Source organism: Equus asinus, chromosome X (genome assembly GCF_041296235.1).
Source record: "Equus asinus isolate D_3611 breed Donkey chromosome X, EquAss-T2T_v2, whole genome shotgun sequence".
Taxonomy (NCBI): domain Eukaryota; kingdom Metazoa; phylum Chordata; class Mammalia; order Perissodactyla; family Equidae; genus Equus; species Equus asinus.
Window position 1 is genome coordinate 95129508 of NC_091820.1, and position 18472 is coordinate 95147979.

At 42.6% G+C, this 18472-nt stretch overlaps 2 protein-coding genes and 1 long non-coding RNA gene across 4 annotated transcripts in view; 2 read left to right on the plus strand and 1 right to left on the minus strand.

The window, feature by feature from the left end:
* The window catches only part of BTK (Bruton tyrosine kinase), a 31618-nt gene extending 21168 nt beyond the window's left edge, over positions 1-10450 (minus strand). The window contains exons 1-4 of one of the 2 annotated variants that reach the window (XM_044763850.2): positions 10300-10450; positions 3878-4059; positions 1587-1757; positions 951-1049 (exon numbers count right to left, since the gene is read on the minus strand). In XM_044763850.2, the coding sequence (XP_044619785.1) occupies positions 951-1049; positions 1587-1757; positions 3878-3931 (324 nt within the window). In that variant the 5' untranslated portion in view covers positions 3932-4059; positions 10300-10450. The remainder of the gene's footprint in view (positions 1-950; positions 1050-1586; positions 1758-3877; positions 4060-10299) is intronic. The other variant, XM_044763851.2, reaches the window with a different exon arrangement.
* Positions 10451-10603: 153 nt separating this feature from the next.
* Positions 10604-14019, plus strand: LOC139042597 (uncharacterized). Its single transcript, XR_011499551.1, has 3 exons — positions 10604-10713; positions 13106-13211; positions 13891-14019. It is a non-coding gene; the product is annotated as an uncharacterized lncRNA (long non-coding RNA).
* A 309-nt stretch (positions 14020-14328) lies between these two features.
* On the plus strand, positions 14329-17359 carry RPL36A (ribosomal protein L36a). The gene is made up of 5 exons (XM_014828582.3): positions 14329-14454; positions 14870-14975; positions 15177-15244; positions 16863-16985; positions 17282-17359. The coding sequence occupies exons 1-5, from the start codon at positions 14344-14346 to the stop codon at positions 17300-17302; spliced, it is 429 nt and encodes a 142-aa protein (XP_014684068.1). The 5' UTR covers positions 14329-14343; the 3' UTR covers positions 17303-17359.
* The last annotated feature ends 1113 nt before the right edge of the window (positions 17360-18472 follow it).

The window sequence follows — 18472 nt, forward strand, 5'->3', positions numbered from 1 at the left end:
AGTAAATCAGCAATGAAATACCATTTTTCTTGGCTGTCAAATTGAGAAATATTTAAAATATTTGCTGTTGGAAAGACTGTAGAGAAATAGATACTCTCATATACAACTTGTAGGAATGTATGGAATTTGAATTCCACTTCTAGAAAATAAAAAAGATAAAAATAACCAAAGTGTAAGTATTTCATAAAGAGAATAACAAAATTTTACTTCTAGGAAGTTATTATAAGGAAAAAATAACAAAGGTATATGAAGATATATGCAAGGATGTTCCTCCCAATATGGTTTATAATGGCAAGTAATTCAAAACAAATAGGAGATCAGTTAAACAAATTACAATATATCCACGATAGGAAATACTATGCAGTCATGAAAATCGTGTTATTAAAGAGTATCTATTGTCGTGGTAAAAAGTTTTCATATATTGTTTAATTGAAAAAGTAGGTTAGAAAGCAAGATGTGTGGTATGAGTCTATGTTTTAAATATATAACATGTATATTAGTATGGGTGTATGTGTTGCTAGTGGAGAAAAACACCTGTGAGTTTATACACCAACATATTAATATTTGTTTTAGCTGGTTAATGGGATTATACATAATTTTATCTTCCTTTTTTGTGCTTTTTCTTATTTTCCAGAGTTTCTGTAATAAGTATGCATTACTCTTGTGATCAGGAAAAAATAATAAATGATATTTTTAAAAAATCAACTCAGAAGTCAGTAGGTGTTATACCCTGGAGAGGCTCTGGGAAATGAGAACAAACAGTGAGCTATTAAAGAACCTCATATGACTCAGAGCCCTAGGAGCCCAGCAGAGTGAAGGACTTTATAAGGGAGCTTTACTATGTTGCACATTGCACAGCATCACCCGCTTATTTACAGAGAATTGAAGTATTCCAAGTTTCTTGACAGCCCCCCCCCCACCCCCCCGCTCTGGCAATGATCTCTTCTTACCGGAATCTGTCTTTCGGGGGGTGGATTTTTTTCAGGAACCACTGTTTCAACGCAGGTGATCTTCTCAACATCTATTGAACCCTTCTTACTGCCTCTTCTCTGAGAAAGAGAATGAGGAAGAAAATGGAGAAAGAGTAAGAGTGATTAAGCAACCAGGGGATTAGATTTTCTTATCTAATCATTCAACATGGTAAGGTGACACCTGTACTCTATATCAGGACCTGCCATTTTGAAAAAAAGCAAACAACAACTTCCAGATCTCTCCATCTAACTTTTTTTTTTGACTACCAGATAGAGAACAGATACTACAGAAGAGTGGATGACTGTGTGTGCCGTTATGATATAAAATAAGGAAGCGATTTCCAAGTCTTGGATTTCATTCTCAGCAATCATTGAATGAGTGCTCACCAACTGTGAGATTCCGTGGTAAGATTTCCCACATGGCTTCTTAGCATCTTTGAATTTTTGCCCCAGCATGGCTGTAGTTAGTTCCAGGCTAGGAAACATTTTGCTGAGTTTGAAATGTACTTAGGTCTCTTCCACCTCCCTCCTCCAACCAGAGAGGATCTACCTCCTCCCCAAGGAAAATCTAAGGCCAGGTCCTTGACACTCAGGTTTCACAGCAGAGAAACTTACCCCACGTTCAAAGTCATACTCATAGTAGGAAAGTTTTTGCACGGTCAAGAGAAAGAGGCGCTTCTTGAAGTTTAAAGGTGATGTTTTCTTTTTCTGCTGTGATCGCTTCAGAAAGATGCTCTCCAGTATCACTGCAGCCATTGCTTCTCCTTTCTGGAGCTCACTTGTGTACTGTTGATAATGAAATTTCTTGAGGACCCAGCACATTAATCCTCATCCCTCCTGGTTCCCCCTTAACCTAGCCACCTAGTTTCAAATGGAACAGAAATGTGCAAAGCTAACAAAGAGCCTTCTTCCTATCTTGAAGTCCTCCTTCCACAACTCCTATCTCCATTAGTTTTCAGGTATAATGAATGCACATTGAATTGGGTCGATTCTATATTATGAGCTTATCTAAACTGGCAATGGAACAAGGCAATGGAATGCTCTGGATGTCAAGTGACATGTACCTGTGTGCTCATCAATGTCTAGAGGCAGCTTTATAATAACCACCCTTTTATGATACGTGCAGAATCTGTGAACAGCGACAGTCTCTGTGCAGCTGTTGACTCTGATATCCCCAGAAGGGATAATGCAGGTGCCAGAACTCCACTGAGGCAGATATTGGACTTTCACTTCCCAGTTTCCTAGACAGTGAATGTAATTTTTCAAACATTGTCCCACTGGGGTCTGTAACCAAGGGGTCTAATAAGGATATGGAGGCTGCACCTGCAGTTCTGGACATATACTAACTGCCGCCCAACCGATTTTGCCCATCACCCACTGGCTGAGCTACAAAGGATAGAAGCTTTGTTCTAAAAGTGAAAAACAATTTTTTGGGAGGGAGTTGTTTTTTTTTTTTGGTGTTTCCTCTCCTTTTTGCTTAGATTATTTCTTTTAGACAGGATCATGCAACAGTGACACAACTGTCTTACTCTTAGGAATGCCATCTCTGACCATTTATGAAAAGTAACTTGTTTACTGTCCAGCCTTACAGTTCTCCAGAAAAATTCAGTTTAGGTAACTGAAGTACAGAAAGGCAAAGAAAGTTACAAGTCACCACTGAATTTTTTATTCACACAAAACACACGTCGTATCATTTTTTGCTTAAAGTTTATGCACGATCTTTTTTTTCCTTTTTTTTAAGATTTTTAAAATTTTTCCTTTTGATCCCCAAAGCCCCCCGGTACATAGTTGTATATTTTTAGTTGTAGGTCCTTCCAGTTGTGGCATGTGGGATGCTGCCTCAGCGTGGCCTGATGAGTGGTGCCATGCCCATGCCCAGGATCCGAACCGGCGAAACCCTGGGCCGCCAAAGTAGAGTGCGTGAACTCTATCACTTGGCCACAGGGCCAGCCCCTATGCACGATCTTATATTACTAATTCCAAAACTTAATTAGAAAGATAAAGAGAAAATGTAAATACTGTTACAAAAACGGAGCACTAAATAAATACTGAAAAAAATGACCACCACAACCCCTTAAGTTTTGTTAGAGGTGAGTCTTTTCTTAAGGGGAGAATGGAATTTATTTTTTTTAACTAAACTCCTTATGCTTTTAGTGGCACCATGGAAGCAGAATAAATAAGATCAGCAATACTTTTTCTACTTGTCAAGCACAGATTATTGCTCATACCAAGAAAGCAAGGGAGCATTTTTTTATTGAAGCCTGAGACTATCCACACCGTTAGTTTGCTCTTTCTTGTGGTGTAGAAGGTTCTATTATCATACTGGGGAGACAAAAATAGGTTAAAGGAACACCAGGGATGTTCAGAATGACAACTTTGCCACTTATCCGCCATGTGAATGCCACTGTCTTCTGGTGGCAGATTAGTTCAATGGTTTATAAATGATATTTTGAAAAAAATTGGGCAAAGTAGCAAACCTTTCCCCACACCCTACCACACAGCTCTCTTCTCTGACTCCTTGGTTTAAATGGTCTCTCACAAGAGTGACAAACTGACAAGAGTTTACAACCAACTAGAGTCATTTCTGCCATTCGAATTTAGCTCAAACTCCAAAGAGATTTCTTTTAACATTAAAATTATTCATTTACCCAGAGGTAGTGGTAACCAAGTAATAATCCTCTATTCTCAGGAACTGCCAACTCATCAAGATCCCTGTAATAATATCACATTTGTTCCCACGGTGAATTCCAATTATGTATCACTGCACAAAGACTCAAATTACAGAAGACAAAATAGAACCCTAAAGAAATTGAGTAGCATGACCATTAAATCGGATGAGAAGCATCCCAACAAACCATGTCCAGTTGTACTTCTTATAGCTGAGTAAAGCAGACCCAGCAGTTTACCTTTAGTTTTCTCGTGAGCTCTTGGTGGTTGCACTCCCTGCTCAGACCCAGCATCTGCTTCAGTCTTGGCCTCTGCTCTTATTTCCTGTAAGACGGGTCCTTCTGGAAGCTTCCTCTGCTCTTTTTCTTTTTTAGAACAAATCCAGTTTGTACAAGAGGAAGGCTTCCTCTCTTTCAAGCGTCTGTGTTAGGGTAGAGTTTAGTGCTGGTCTAAGTATGAGGAAGTAAGTAAGCCTCTCACTAACTATCACCCCTCTGAGCGAGGGGTGAAATGGCCTCTACCTCCAGATCATTGAGCTGGAGGATTACTGAGATCTCCATGACATGATGGCCCCTTCTTTGACTGCTTTCCTGCTATTCCTTGTAATCCAGTCCAGACACACACAGACTGGAAATGTGGTAGCTCTTCCTTAGTCACTACTGATCCATCCACCAATAATGTGAAAGGAGAAACATTCATCCGTATATCTTCCTGAAGGTTAGTGTGTTGGACACTCTGCATTAGAGGCTAGTTGCAGCTTTTTTGGGTAATTGTAGAAGGTTCTAATTTTTTTTTTTGGTAACAATTTCAGCAGCCTACAAAGTCAATTCAACCACAAAAGATGCACCATGAGGGCTGACCCTGCACCTCACTCAGGGGGTGGGGGTGGGAGTGGAAACGGAAGTGACATGAATGTTACACACACACACACACACACAGTTGTTCGTATAGAGAAAGAAAGAAGAGGAAAAATAATAGAAAGACAGAGCTCTTCATTTAAAATATAGAATCTCAGTATTATAACGTTCTCTTTATTAAATTACAAGTGCAAGAACTTTCACATGGCCACCTTTTGCAGCCTCCCAGCTCCCTATGAGCAACAGAATTCAGAAAGAGGATGCTTGTTAGGAAGAGTTCAGCCATCTTACAAACTGCATTATGCCAAGGAATTACTATAAATAGTCCTTGCAGGATCGGTAAACTAAACCACCTTCCATTCCTATCTTTGCTCACGCTGAGATACAACACAAGAGCAAAATTCAGAAAAATACACAGCCTGCCGATGATTGGGAAGAGTCCAGGAGAGGGTAGTTAGAAATAACCAATCAGTCATAGTTCAAATAACTACTTAGCCAGAATATCCAAGAAGCAGTGTTTTGTCTTTATTTCTCCTTTAAAGCATTACTTAATTGCCCTGCAAGATTCTGGGCCTTCCCTTTTCTCCCCAAGGGAATGGAAAGCACTCTTGTTTCTCTTAGTGCAGTCTACCCCTCAGGCATTTCACACACGTCATTTCATTTATTCCTCATAACAAATAGATGAGGAAAGTGAGATTCATGAAGGTTGTATGATTTGCCCAGCCTCATCCACCTGAAACTCCACAGTCCTTGCTGTTTCTGTGGTACCTCATTGCCTCCCAGATGGATTTTTCTTTTTTTTTTTTTTTGCCTTTATGAGGTGTGACGCCATCCACCTCAGCACCCGCTCATTCTCCATGGCTAACATCGAAAAGCACTTGGGACAGACCTCTCTGCATCTTCTAGGAACATTTGGCAAAAGAGGAAATGATGGTAAGTACAGGAGGTAAGACAGAATTCAGGATCCTGGGCCACTTTCCTGGGTAATATTCCTCCAGGCTGGAAAGGATGATTTGTCTCTGCTAACTGTTAACTGTACTTTTTCCCACTTGAGGACTCTTCTCAGTCCCGCCAGGTTTTCTTGCATTTTCCTTTAAATCTTCCACAAGGAGATCCTAACTGGTGGATTCTTAGCATCACTCGCTGTTTCATTTTCAGATTTTGTCATTGTTGATGGAATAAAAGCACAAGGTTTAGGTGGAATACCCATTCTTTGTCCCTAGGGTTATCATTGCTTACCGTGAATATAAAACTTTGATTGAATGTACTTTCTTTTATAGTATGAAATATTGCAAATAGATGGAAAGTACAGAAAATGACGTTATACTCACGTACTCACTACTTAGCTCTATAGAATCCTAGCATTGTGCCGTAATTGCTTCTGGTGTTTTTTAGAAATGAAATATTATCCATAGAATCAAAACCTCATTGTGTACTCCTCCACAATTGGTCCCCTCCCTCCTTAGAGATGACCAATATCTTGAATTTGGTGTTTATCATTCCTAGGCATGTTTTTATATTATTACTACATATGTAAGTATTCATAAAAGATATTTAGTATCGGTTTGCCTCTTTTACATTTTTATATAAGTGGTACATATTCTTTAGCAACTTGCTTTTTTTCTCAGTGTAAAGTTTTATGACATTTATCTTGGTACCTCTAGTTCATACATTTTAATTCATTTTTATATGCATAAAGTATTCTATATGATGAATACATCACATTTTATTTATTCATTCCTCTATTGATGGAAATTTAGGTTGTTTGTTTTCAATTCTGAACAATGCTACCATGGACATTCTTGTACATGTGATCATAGTTTTCTACTCTCAGAATGAATTCTCAGTTACTCAGACAAAGTGGCAAACTCAGGTCCAGATGATCGGTTGGACTGTGCAGTTTGTATTATCCCTTGTTCCCTTTGCAGTCCTATCTTCCTGATGCTTTACTATGAAATCTGGTAGAATTATCAACTGTCTCTAACTAGAGGAGTGGATAGCTGATGGACTAAATTGGGCCTGCCAAAAATCTTTTCTCAGTCCCAAGAAGCATCTCTCAGGTTCTGATTGAGATTTTGATTGAGAATTCCCTGGCCTTGGAACCAGAAGAGAAGTCTTCTATAAAATATCATAATCATAGCAACAAAGAAACCTAATTGCTCTTGTTAAGTTTCCAAGAAGCTCTATTTAGGCCCCAGTGAAACCTAATCAATTGATGATAAGCCTCAGGGTCAGCACTACAGGTGCTGAAGACTTTCCAGCCAAAATCAGTTTTCTGGCTGTGCACTAACCAGGGAAATTCTCATCTGCTGTAGTCATTTCCAAGAAGTCTTAGGGCTCCGGTTCTTCTTCAGCATTTCATGTTGTTAACATTTTTCTTCTCTGGTTTCGGAAACTTCTGGGTCTCTGTGGTTCATCATGTCTTCTGACCTGTACTAGAGACAGTAGATTCTGGCCGAGTGATGATGAAAGGAGAGCCAGATAGCCAATCTGCAAGTCTACCCTCTGCATCAGGTTGGTGGTAATACTTTCAGGACCGTCCATCTGACCCGAGGTGACTGCTGGGGTGTCCATCTTTCACTCTGAATTTCTGTGCCCCTTTGGCCTTCTTTTTCAGTTTAGTTTTTGTTTTCCCTGGTTTAAACATTTATTTTTCTTTCAATACCAAAATAACACATCGTTATAGAAAATGTTTGAAGTACAGGAATATGAAAAAGAAAGCATCAATTATAAGCTCAATATCCAGAGGCATTAATATTTGGACATATTACTTTCCCTTTTTTTCTGCGCATTTTTCTTATATTTGAGATTGTATTTCGCATACTATTTGTAGTTTGCTTATTTTTCTTCACATTGTCTATCTAGGGGCCAGCCCAGTGGTGCAGTGGTTAAGTTCACATGTTCTGCTTTGGTGGCCCCGGGTTCGCTAGTTTGGATCCTGGGTGTGGACCTACGCACTGCTTGTCAAGCCATGCTGTGGCAGGCATCCAACATATAAAAAAGCAGAGGAAGATGGGCACAGATGTTAGCTCAGGGCCAGTCTTCCTCAGCAAAAAAAGAGGAAGATTGGCGGCAGACGTTAGTTCAGGGCTAATCTTTCTCAAAACAACAACAACAGCAACATTATCTATCTATCCATTTATTCATCCATCCATCCATCCCTCCAATACACCTTTTCCTCAAAATATCTAAAGTTCTTATTTAACATTATGTCTGATTATTTTCCCATGATATTAGGATTTCTATATAATTACCATTTACCAAGTCAAAAAGTATGCGCATTTTGCATTTTGAAACATACTGACAAAAGTTTCCAGAAACATTGTATCAATTTCCACTCCAAATAGCAGTTTTTGAGAGCCAGCTTTCCCCATGCCTTTATCTATTTCGGCTCCATTTCAAATTAGTTTTTACTCTGTTTTTATTGCAGACGAATCTGTTTTTTCAGTGAGCCAGTGATCTTGAACACCGGTACCTTCCAACCTCCAACTTGTCTAAAATTTAACTTCTCTTGACTCTCTAGATTTCGTTGTTCTAGGGATGAGCTAATAGACTATGGTTCATTTTCGTTTCAGGGAGGCAAGGCAGTGAGACGAACTTCTCCTTGAGAGTCAGATAACCAACATTAACCCTAGGGTCATCTGGTGACAGAGGGAGGAGGAAAGCATGGGATTAAGGCTTTTGTGTTTCCAGTGCTCTCTGTACACCCTCGGTCAGTGCACATGAACCTCCAGAGAAACTGAAAGTCACACGTGGCCCATTTGTTTCAGGGTCCTCAGAGGAGTTCTCTCTCCCCCTCCCTTGATGGCTTCATTTGCATAACCAAGCAGCTTTGGAGTGAATTAGGTCAAAGTCTTCTCTCTAGCTTCTCGTTGGGCACCGCCTCACTGAAAATTCTAGCTCTCCCTTATTCCCAGGAGTTAGCAAGCACATGTCAGCATCACTGGGCAAAAAGCAGCAGGTAGCTGATGACTCTCTGGAGAACACCCAAACTGGTTTGCAAAGCCATATCTTCTCTTTATACCTAAGTCACTTCCTGGTATGGGTCTAGTCCACTGAAAGGAAACTCTCTATAGGAAATTTGCTCAAATGGAAATAGTAAATCATAGTGATGATAATTTAAAATTACACCAAGACCCTAGAAGTGGATGGAAAGTTGCACTAGTTCTCCCCGTAAGCAGTTTACAGAGATTCTAAACAAACACATCACCAGTCATAAGCAACAAGGATTTGGACTTTAACATAAGCAGATAGTTTGAATAGTCTGAATATAAAAGGGGTCAGAATAGAGCAGATAGGGCTAACCCTAAGGGATATTGCTTCGGTAGAATGCTTTAGGTTCCATGAGTATTTGCATTTTGTGGCTTATTTGGAGGGTGAGATTGTTTTATCAAATAACAGGCTCCAGAGAGGCTGTAGCACCCTTAGTTCAGGGGTTTGGCATGCAAAATGAGGGAAGGAGCAGAACTAGCACACGACTAATAGCACAGAGGACAGCATCTGAGCTGTAGAGACTCCAGCCTCTGGGCTTTGCTGCTGCCCTGCTTCTGGAAATGCGCAGCACGGGAGAGAGACTTTGAGCTTGGAAAACTGGGTGGCAAGGAAACTGGACTGGGATTCCATCTGCAGGTCCAGCGACTCATCCAAGGATGTCTTGATCAGGGCCAGCAGTTCTTTTTATTCTAAATGCCACACTCTTTGCTCTGGGCAGGCCCTCTGGGGATACTGGCAGGTCTCAGGCAGAATAAAAATAATAGCAAACTTTGAGATAGTAGCACTTACTATTTCCAGGCCCCGTTTTAACTGCTTTTACGTATATTAACACACTTACTGCTCACAACAATCCTATGGGGAAGGTACGAGGCAAGTAGGGGGAAAGGGAAAAGGGGAAAGAGCAGGGGAAGAAAGGGGCAAGAGCAATTCAATGCAATTCAACGATGATTTATTAAGCACTGACTCTGTTCCAGGGGATGCGGCAATGAACAAAATAAAGGAGGAAATGAAGAGGGGACATAGGTAGAGAAAGGAGGGAGAAGAGGAGGAGGAGAAGGAGGAGGGGGATGGAGAGGAGGAAAGGAGAGGAGAAATGAAGACAAGAAGAAAGCCGTGCACATGGCAGGCAATGGTAAGAGGAAAAACCTTCCCCACGACCTCAGGGGTTGGCCATACTCTCTGGGCTGAGGCTGAGGCTGCTTTCTTCTGGCCCAGTTTCTTACCCATTGTTACCACGAGGTTGGCTCATACAACGTTTCCAACAAGCCAGCTCTGATCCTGGCGATATTGGCCCGATCCAGCCCGAGGCAGGTGGCCTACACCCTGGTTTGGCTGGCGCCTTTCCCCGGTTCACACAGGTAACGGCCTATCGCGGCATGTGAGCTTTTATGGTTTTCTCAGTCTGCCTCTTTGAATGCCCTCTAAGGGCCTTATTGATACAAATATACATTTTGGGTCTTCAAGCAATATTTGACCAAAGGGCTTATTTTTATCCTTCTGCCGTTGGCAGTATTACTTTTCTGCCAAGTTTTGCAGAGGTGCCGCATTCCAACATTTGCTACCTATTCAGATGGTCACCTCATGTCACTTTTCTCTTTTTGTCCCCCCACCACCCTCCTCAGAAAGGACCCTTACAGCCCCCTCTAATCATTGGAAGGGACTGCCAGGGCTGATGACACTCCCACCCTCCGTCAGCCTCCTCCTCCACCAGCAGACTACATGGCACCAGCCATGCTTTTTCTCTGGCCTTCATGGGTCCCACGAAAGGTACTTGCTGCTGCTGCCCAGCCCCTGCCATGCCCCAGACCCACCTCAGTCCTGACTTAATGCAGGTTGCTTCCCAGATGCATTGAGATGCCAGGACTTTGAAAGTGGGTCTCGATCTCAGAAGACACTGGCCCTGGAGACATATTCTTACAGTCCAGAGAGGAAGGACAGTCTGAGCAAACCCCACCCTTTCACAGCCACTCAGTTCCCTTTTTTTGTTTCCTGACTTAAACCAATGTCTTTTTTTTTCTTCTTCTCAGCAGCATGGTATCTGGTTCCCTGCTGCTGTCCCTATTCCACCTCCCCCCCCAGCTGTCCCCGCCCTTCATTTGCTTGGGACCTCTGACACTACTATCTTGAGTCTGCTCTGAAAGAACCCTTCTCAACATTACTGGGGCCACTGAGATCCTAGATGGGGCTGGCGTGAGCAGACAGGTCGTCAGGCTGACCTCCCATAGGTAAAGGGACGACATACCTAAAGGACTGTGGGGATGGTCGGCACGGGGAGTGGAGACTTACAGGAAAGAGGAGAAAGGCAGACCTGCAAACACAACATGAAGGTACTAAGGAAGAAGAGCGTCTTTAGAGTCTCGTGTCCTCTAAGGCCGAGGAGACTCCGGGTCTCAGAGTTAAACTTAATAGTGAAAGATGGAGTACTCATGAAGGGACCCCCAAAGTACAGCGCATGACAGAGGTAGAGACAAGACTTCCCCCTGCTGAGTCATTTTCTAAGAAAGCATTTTTTCTACAGATAAAAATGTCTGAATGTGAGCCCACACAAAGACTTGGGCCCTTCCCCATTTTCTGTGGATGTTCATTTTCTCTATTTAAGATTCTGCCTCAAGGATTAACTCAATTTATACCTTTCTCTTTAATCCTGTAAAGCGATAAACCAGACTAGGTATGTTACTTGAAGCCTGAATGTTTCCCTCAGCCACATCTTAGCCTATGTTCTAGCAGTGATCTTCTCCTGGAGGATTCTCCTAGGAAATGCAGACAGCGCTGGCTGCAGACCGGAATGGTGGCGGAGCCCCTGGTAACTGATCTGCTTGCCCACCTTGACACATCAGGCACTGCCATCTTTACTTGCCCCAGGCGCTGTATCCTAATGTAGAAACAGTTCACAGATCTCACTAGAAGTCCCTCAGAATTTTTAAGGCAACATGCTTTTTTAAAAGGCATTTTGTAGGATAGTTGGGTGGTTAATCCTTACCTCTGCACAAGCCAGATAGGCAGCCAAGTGTTGCATGATCTTCCTATTTTATTGACAATTTATATCCTTTAACTAGCCACCCCCTGAACGCTGCTCCAGTCACCTGCCTGAGAGTTGGTCACAGACATTTGCCTTCCCTCCCCTTTAGTCAGACGCTACTTGTCACATGCCCTGTCCTTTCTCAAGGTCCGTCTTGGGGTGGAGACTGGGAATTGACAGGCATACAATGGGGGATCTGAACAAGGGGGAGCAAGACATGGGAAAGGGGAAAGTAGACCTCGGCGCTTCTTCACCCTCTGCCCATGAGCAATCCCCTACACACTTGGCTACATGACAGAAGGACTGCACCCAAATAGTGCAAATGAATAGCTTAGCGTCACCTCAAAAGATTCCAAATGTAATATAAGGTTCTATTCTTGGTGCTATCCTGTTCAACATTTTTATTAATGAGCTTTGAGGAAGATATCGAAAGTAGCCTAACTAGTTTATGAGTGGTGCAAGTCTGCTGTGAGCTAGACTGGATGATAAAACCAGAGCAATCAGTTTCCAAAAGATCTTGATCACCTGGTGTGATAAGCCAACTTCAACAAATTGTAATTTACCAGGGCTAAGGGTCATGTCCCATAACTGGGCACTGACATTGAACTTCAAAGGACTCTAGGTGAAAGTGGGTTAGCAGTAGCATTTGAGAAAATAGTTCAGAGGTTTTTGCTAATAGTAATCAAGAGAAATGTCATGTCAGTAACATGGCTGCCAGAAAATCCAAGGTGATATTAGGCTTCCTTGTAGAAGTAAAATATGTAGACAGAGGAAAGTGAACAGGCCATTTACTCTGCAAGGCCAGGCCATAGCTAGATCCTGTCTTCAGTTCTGAGTACCTCATCTTAGGGAAAATTAATGAGCAGGAGCATGTCCGAAATAGAGCAGGATTGGTGAAGGGAATCGAAACCAAAGTCATCTCACACGAGGTGTGATAGAAAGAACTAAGATTGATTAGACTAAGAGGGGCCGTGTTCACTGTCTTCATATTTCCATGTTACGAACATCAAAAACCTCTACAGGGGCTGGCTCCGTGGCTGAGTGGTTAAGTTGGCGCGCTCCGCTGCGGCGGCCCAGGGTTCAGATCCTGGGCGCGGACATGGCACCGCTCGTCAGGCCACGTTGAGGTGGCATCCCACATCCCACAACTGGAAGGACCTGCAACTAAGATATACAACTGTTTACAGGGGGGGTTTGAGGAGAAAAAGCAGAAAAAAAAACCAGATTGGCAACAGTTGTTAGCCCAGGTACCAATCTTTAAAAAAAAAAAAAAACCTCTACACATGTCTCTTAGCCAGTGAGACTGCCTAAGAGCCTGGAAAGAAGAAGAAAATGCTGTGAGACTACAGGCTGGCTGTTTGGCAAAGAAACTTTTAGGAAATGTAGCAGGTAGTGGTAATGTTTTTATTATCTCATTCCCAGAGACCATCCAACAAAAGGGGGATGATCAGAGAGTCAGCTCCGGACCCATGGATGTTCCTGGAGGGTTATGCAAGCAGGAGACCCCAGGTTTTCATAGTTCCTTAGCCCCTAATCCACTGGCACCTCCTCCTGCGTCTATGCTCAATTCTCTCTCCTCATTATCCTATACCCTGCAGGTGCCCTGCTTCCCCTGTGTGATGTTGTGGTTAAGTGCAAACCTGTGGTGTTAGATTACTTGGGATCAAATTCCAGCTCACCAAATAACCACCTGTGTGACTTTGGGTAAGTGAATTTAATGCCTTTTGTGCCTCAGTTTCCTCATCTGCTAAATATTAATAATGGTACATATTACCTGGGTTGTTAGGATTAAAAGAGGTGGTATGAAAGGTGGTTAGGAAAATGCCTGGCATATAATAAGTGCTCAGTAATTAGCTATTACAATTACCAGGATACAACAGCCATATTGTATAATGGTAAAGGAGCCCAGGCTCTGGAGTCAGATCACCTGTGTCTGTGTCCTGGCTCCACTAAATACTAGCCACATTGGGCAAATCGTTCAACAGCCTACAGCCTCAATTTCCTTATCTGTAAAATGGCAATTATAATACCACCTACCTCCTGGAATTACTGTGAGAATTCTATCAGACAATCCGTTTTAAATGCTCAGTACCCTGCAGTCTTTCTCTGCTGGACTCTCTTGAAACCTAGCACATGCCTTCTGGCAGGTATGCAGGGAAGGGAAGAGCTCCTGGTTATTTTCTCTCTCTTGGCCTGATTATTGCTATTGCAGGAGTTGAACAATTCTTTTGTTACTTTTCAGAACTTAGAGCAGCCAACTTGCTCCCTCAACAAAAGGGGGCTGCTTTAATGCTGATCATTATTCCTTTTTTACAAAGTACTTAGTCTGTAATAATACATTTATGAGCGCGACCGTGATTATTTGATTATTGTATTCCTCTAGAATACTGCCTGCCACAAAATAGGCATGCGATAAACATGTGTTGAATGGGCCAGCTGGCCATGTGACAGATGAACTAGAGTACTGACTCCCTCCAAGCCTTCGGTGAAGTAGCAGTTCGCTGTGAAAGATGTTCCCAGTGTCTTTGAGGTGGGACGGGAATGGAACATAGAGGTGGAAGGCCCCTCCCCTTGATCCTAGTCCTGGCTTCCCTCGGGGATAGGGACAGGGAGCCTGGAGGGTCTGGAAAGGACACTGCTTCCTTCACTTAACGCTGCTACGTAGCAGCGTCCTCAAAAGTGAAGAAGCCAGGAAAAGTTGCAAAGCTGCGGGGCTGGAGGAAGTCGAAGAGAGTGCATCAGCCTCAGCCTGACCCCTTCGTTAAGCTCCCGCCCCCGGCTCCGAATCGAGTCCTCTCAGCCGACAGAGGGCGCTGCGCACAGAGCCTTAGACTCTATGGTCGCTCCCACTGACTCCCATGAGGAAGCGCGACAAGGAACCGCCTATATACTTCCGTTTCCGGCCCGGCCTCTTTCTTTCCGTGCCGATAGCGCTCTTGCGAACATGGTAGGATGTTGGGTTGGGGGTCGGTAGCATCCAGCTTAATCTTTCTACTCCCGGCGACAGTGCCATCCCATGATGGGTCCAGGCCCCTGCGTGGACTCATTGTACCAAAGGAACTCAGTATTGCTGGGATCGACCGCGAAGGGGCTCGGGCTACGGGTTCAGGAATTAAACTGATGGCATCAAAGAGGTGGACTTAGCTGCGGGGTGGAGTGAATACGCTCTTTGCACTTGGAGGTTCGGCGGAGGGCGCTCTGCCTCAAGTGCCTGGGCTTGGACCACCCTCTGGTCAGAGCGTTGTGTTAGCGAGGAATCTGAGAGTCGGGTCCTCGTGCGATGGCTTAGCGTCAGCTGGGCCAGGTAGGGCTTTGTGCTCTTGGCGTCTAATATTGTCTGTTCTGAACGGTTCATTTACTAGGTGAACGTTCCTAAAACCCGCCGGACTTTCTGTAAGAAGTGTGGCAAGCACCAACCCCACAAAGTAACACAATACAAGAAGGGCAAGGATTCTCTGTATGCCCAGGGTAAGACGATCTGTGCATAATTTGGTTTTAATGTGGCATTTATGTAGTAGTATAGTATACGACCTTGGTTTTTTCCTCCTGCTTGGGCGTTAATATTGCTTCTGGAAAGCTCAAGATAAAATCCCTAAGAGGACTTGAACATGTGGCTATTGTTATTTATGTTCTTCAGTATGCCATAACAAATAACTTTGGCTCTCCCAGGAAAGCGGCGTTATGACAGGAAGCAGAGTGGCTATGGTGGGCAGACTAAGCCGATTTTCCGGAAAAAGGTTAGTAGTGATTACTGTTTGACATGCTTCCCACTTACTGTGGTAAAGACCTTGCATTTGTCTCTAGCCCACACTTCTACAATGTAGGTGATGTGTTTTCATAGTGATGTGGATCAAGGCTGCCCCAGGGAGAGAAGCCCAATGGGTGCTGGCCTACATGGTGACCTATATGACCTGATTCATATCTAAAGTTATACAACCACACAATAACCAGACCTCACCTGCACTGATACCATTTAATGACTTTTTACATCATCTTTCCTTTGTCTAGTAAAAATAGGTCAGGTACCCATGCCTTAGAAAATTTAGCCCTACCCTCAACACATTGCAGCCCTTCACTGCCCATGGGTCCTGTCCCCATGTTATTCTCTGAATAAAAGAGCACTACTCCTGGACCTTGAGAGTCCAAGAAATCTTTCTTTGGACTCCTTGGCTCTCCGAGCCCGCATCATAGTTACAGCCACGTTATCTCAGTTACCTGCGGTGACACATCTAGTAGGCAGTGGAGCTGGAAGTGCTGCTCAGGTCTGACTCCAGTTTACAATACTGCATCTCCTCAGTACTTTATATTTTTTTGTGCTTTTTGAAGAGGCAAACATCGAGTTAAGGGATATACTCAATCTTGCTAAGGACCGAAGTTTGAGTACATGAGTAAATCCTTTCCTTGCTCTGTTCCCTATCTGTCGTGTCCTTGTGAATCCTCAGCTCTTCGTTGCGGAAAGAATTGTTTTCTTATTGCTTCTCGACTCAGAAGGCTACAGTCTGTCTGCTGCCTATCTCATGAAGTCTTAAAGCTCTTTAGAATAGCCATTTAGGCCTTCCACTGGCCTCCTGAATTCCATATTTGTCATTTGTCCTCAGGCTGAATCAGTTCCTGTTCTACCACAGGTAATTTGGTTACCACTTAATTAGCACAGTGCCTGGAACATGGCATTCCATGACTTGAGTGTTCATTTAGGTGCAATAAATAGTTTGATCTCAGGGTAGAAAAAGGAATGCTTAATTGCCTTTTCACCTTTTTGGTTACTTGTTTAGAAGATGGGGAGGTTCTAGCCATGTTTGGCTTTTTGAGAACTGCAAACTAGCAGTAGTAGAATTCTGATTCCAGGAGCAGGCTTAAAGAGTTGAGTATTAGTGGGGAGTGTACCTTGAGTTAAATAATATAGTTGAATGTACATAAGTTCTAGACATAGTTGTAGGTAGTCTTTGGAGAATTAATATATCATAAGTAACAATTATTAACCTTATCTAATGAGTTGTGAAAGTTGTGTTTCATAGTTGCATGGACTTGGTTGACCCACTTTTGATTGTTGGAATATTTAAATAGACGTGCTGAATGGCCACACTTCAAGGTGGTATGGTGGGTGCCTATTTGATAAGGAGCCCTCTAGGATGTTTGATGTGAATGGAGAACTTGATGGCAGTTAAATAACTTGCCACCCTTGCTATCACATTTTCTGTTAAATCCACTGGTTTTCACATTTCTATTTTCTCCCTATGCTCGAGACCGATTGTCACAACTCTTATCATTTGAAAGCTTTGCTTTAGTAAACCAGTCGTTTTTGAGGGAAGATTTTCTGCAGTGATTTATGAAGAGTTTGACTTAAATTTTTTCCAGGCTAAAACTACAAAGAAGATTGTGCTGAGGCTTGAATGTGTTGAGCCCAACTGCAGATCTAAGAGAATGCTGGCTATCAAGAGATGCAAGCATTTTGAACTTGGAGGAGATAAGAAGAGAAAGGTATCTAATTATGGGTGGAAGGTGCAGTCTTCTATGTAGCTTTATTATATTTTGGAGAGGTGAACATTTCTGCCCACTCATTTATTGCTGCATCAAGATCAGGGGCAATCTTCTCAAAATAACTAGCTCTGTAGCTGAAGGTGTAAGGTTTTTGGTATTGGTTTCAGCATGAGTAGGAAAGGAACAGTGAGGACACTTAAAGGATGATGGTCCCTTTAAGAATAGACACTGCTCGATGGAGTAGAGGTTCTTTACAAAATACCAAGCTCACCGTTTTTTTTTCTGTTCTGTTACAGGGCCAAGTGATCCAGTTCTAAGCCTCATCTTTTGTTTTATTATGAAGACAATAAAATTTTGAGGTTATGTTTACTTTGTTTGGTTGCAGTTGGTGTTTTGGGAGGGAAACAAACTAGTGCCATCCATAAAATCCGTCGTGTGGGGAAACTGATGCTTCATGGTTCTGAGTACTTTACTCGTTTTGGATTGAACCTGACTGGTTGAGCTCATATCAGATGTGATGCTCTAATTTGGCATTTTAATCACTTGGGGCTTCATGTGATTCCTTTTGCTGTTAAGCAAAGGTTATTGGTTATCATGGGACATAAGTAGGGATCTGAAATTCCCTAGCAGGGTGGGATCAGAAACAATTATATCCATAGTGAATGTAAGGCTTACCAAGAGCGGAATAATCTGTCTCATACATTTGCTACTTCAGTCATTTAATGAGGAGTTTTGGCCCAGTTCTCTAGGCGCAACATACTATATGTATTATATGTCTTCAGACTTGCTCTCATACCCCCTAAACGTTTTGACAGTACCCCCTCAAATTTTAAAGTAGACAAATTATTTTCATCATGTTGAAATAACTAAAGGATGCAGTTTCTAGTGAATTCAACTTCTCAGTGGAACCTAATGGGGATATCTATCCAATTTTAGAAATGCCTAACAGTTTCAAATTTTACATCCTTTTCCTCTTGGTATACTATTGTATACTTCATTCTTAATGATGTTCAGCTCTTCATACTTGTGCGACAAAACTCTGGATGGCAAAGCAAATAAGCTACACATTTCAGTAACTGGAAGTGCATCTCAATGAGATGGAGCAGTTTTCTTTCAAATTAGTTTATCTGTGTATGTATAAGTATGGGTTTACCAATTTCATTCTAATTTTTATCACCTGACAATTAGTACTGAAAATAATTTGTAATCACCTGACAAAGGAATCGTTACAAAATGCACTTTCTGGGGCCGGCCTGGTGGCACAGCAGTTAAGTTCACACGTTCTGCTTCTCAGGCGGCCTGGGGTTCGCTGGTTCGGATCCCGGGTGCAGACATGGCACCACTTGGCAAACGCCATGCTGTGGTAGGGGTCCCATGTATAAAGTAGAGGAAGATGGGCATGGATGTCAGCTCAGGGCCAGTCTTCCTCAGCAAAAAGAGGAAGATTGGCAGTAGTTAGGTCAGGGCTGATCTTCCTAAAAAAAAAT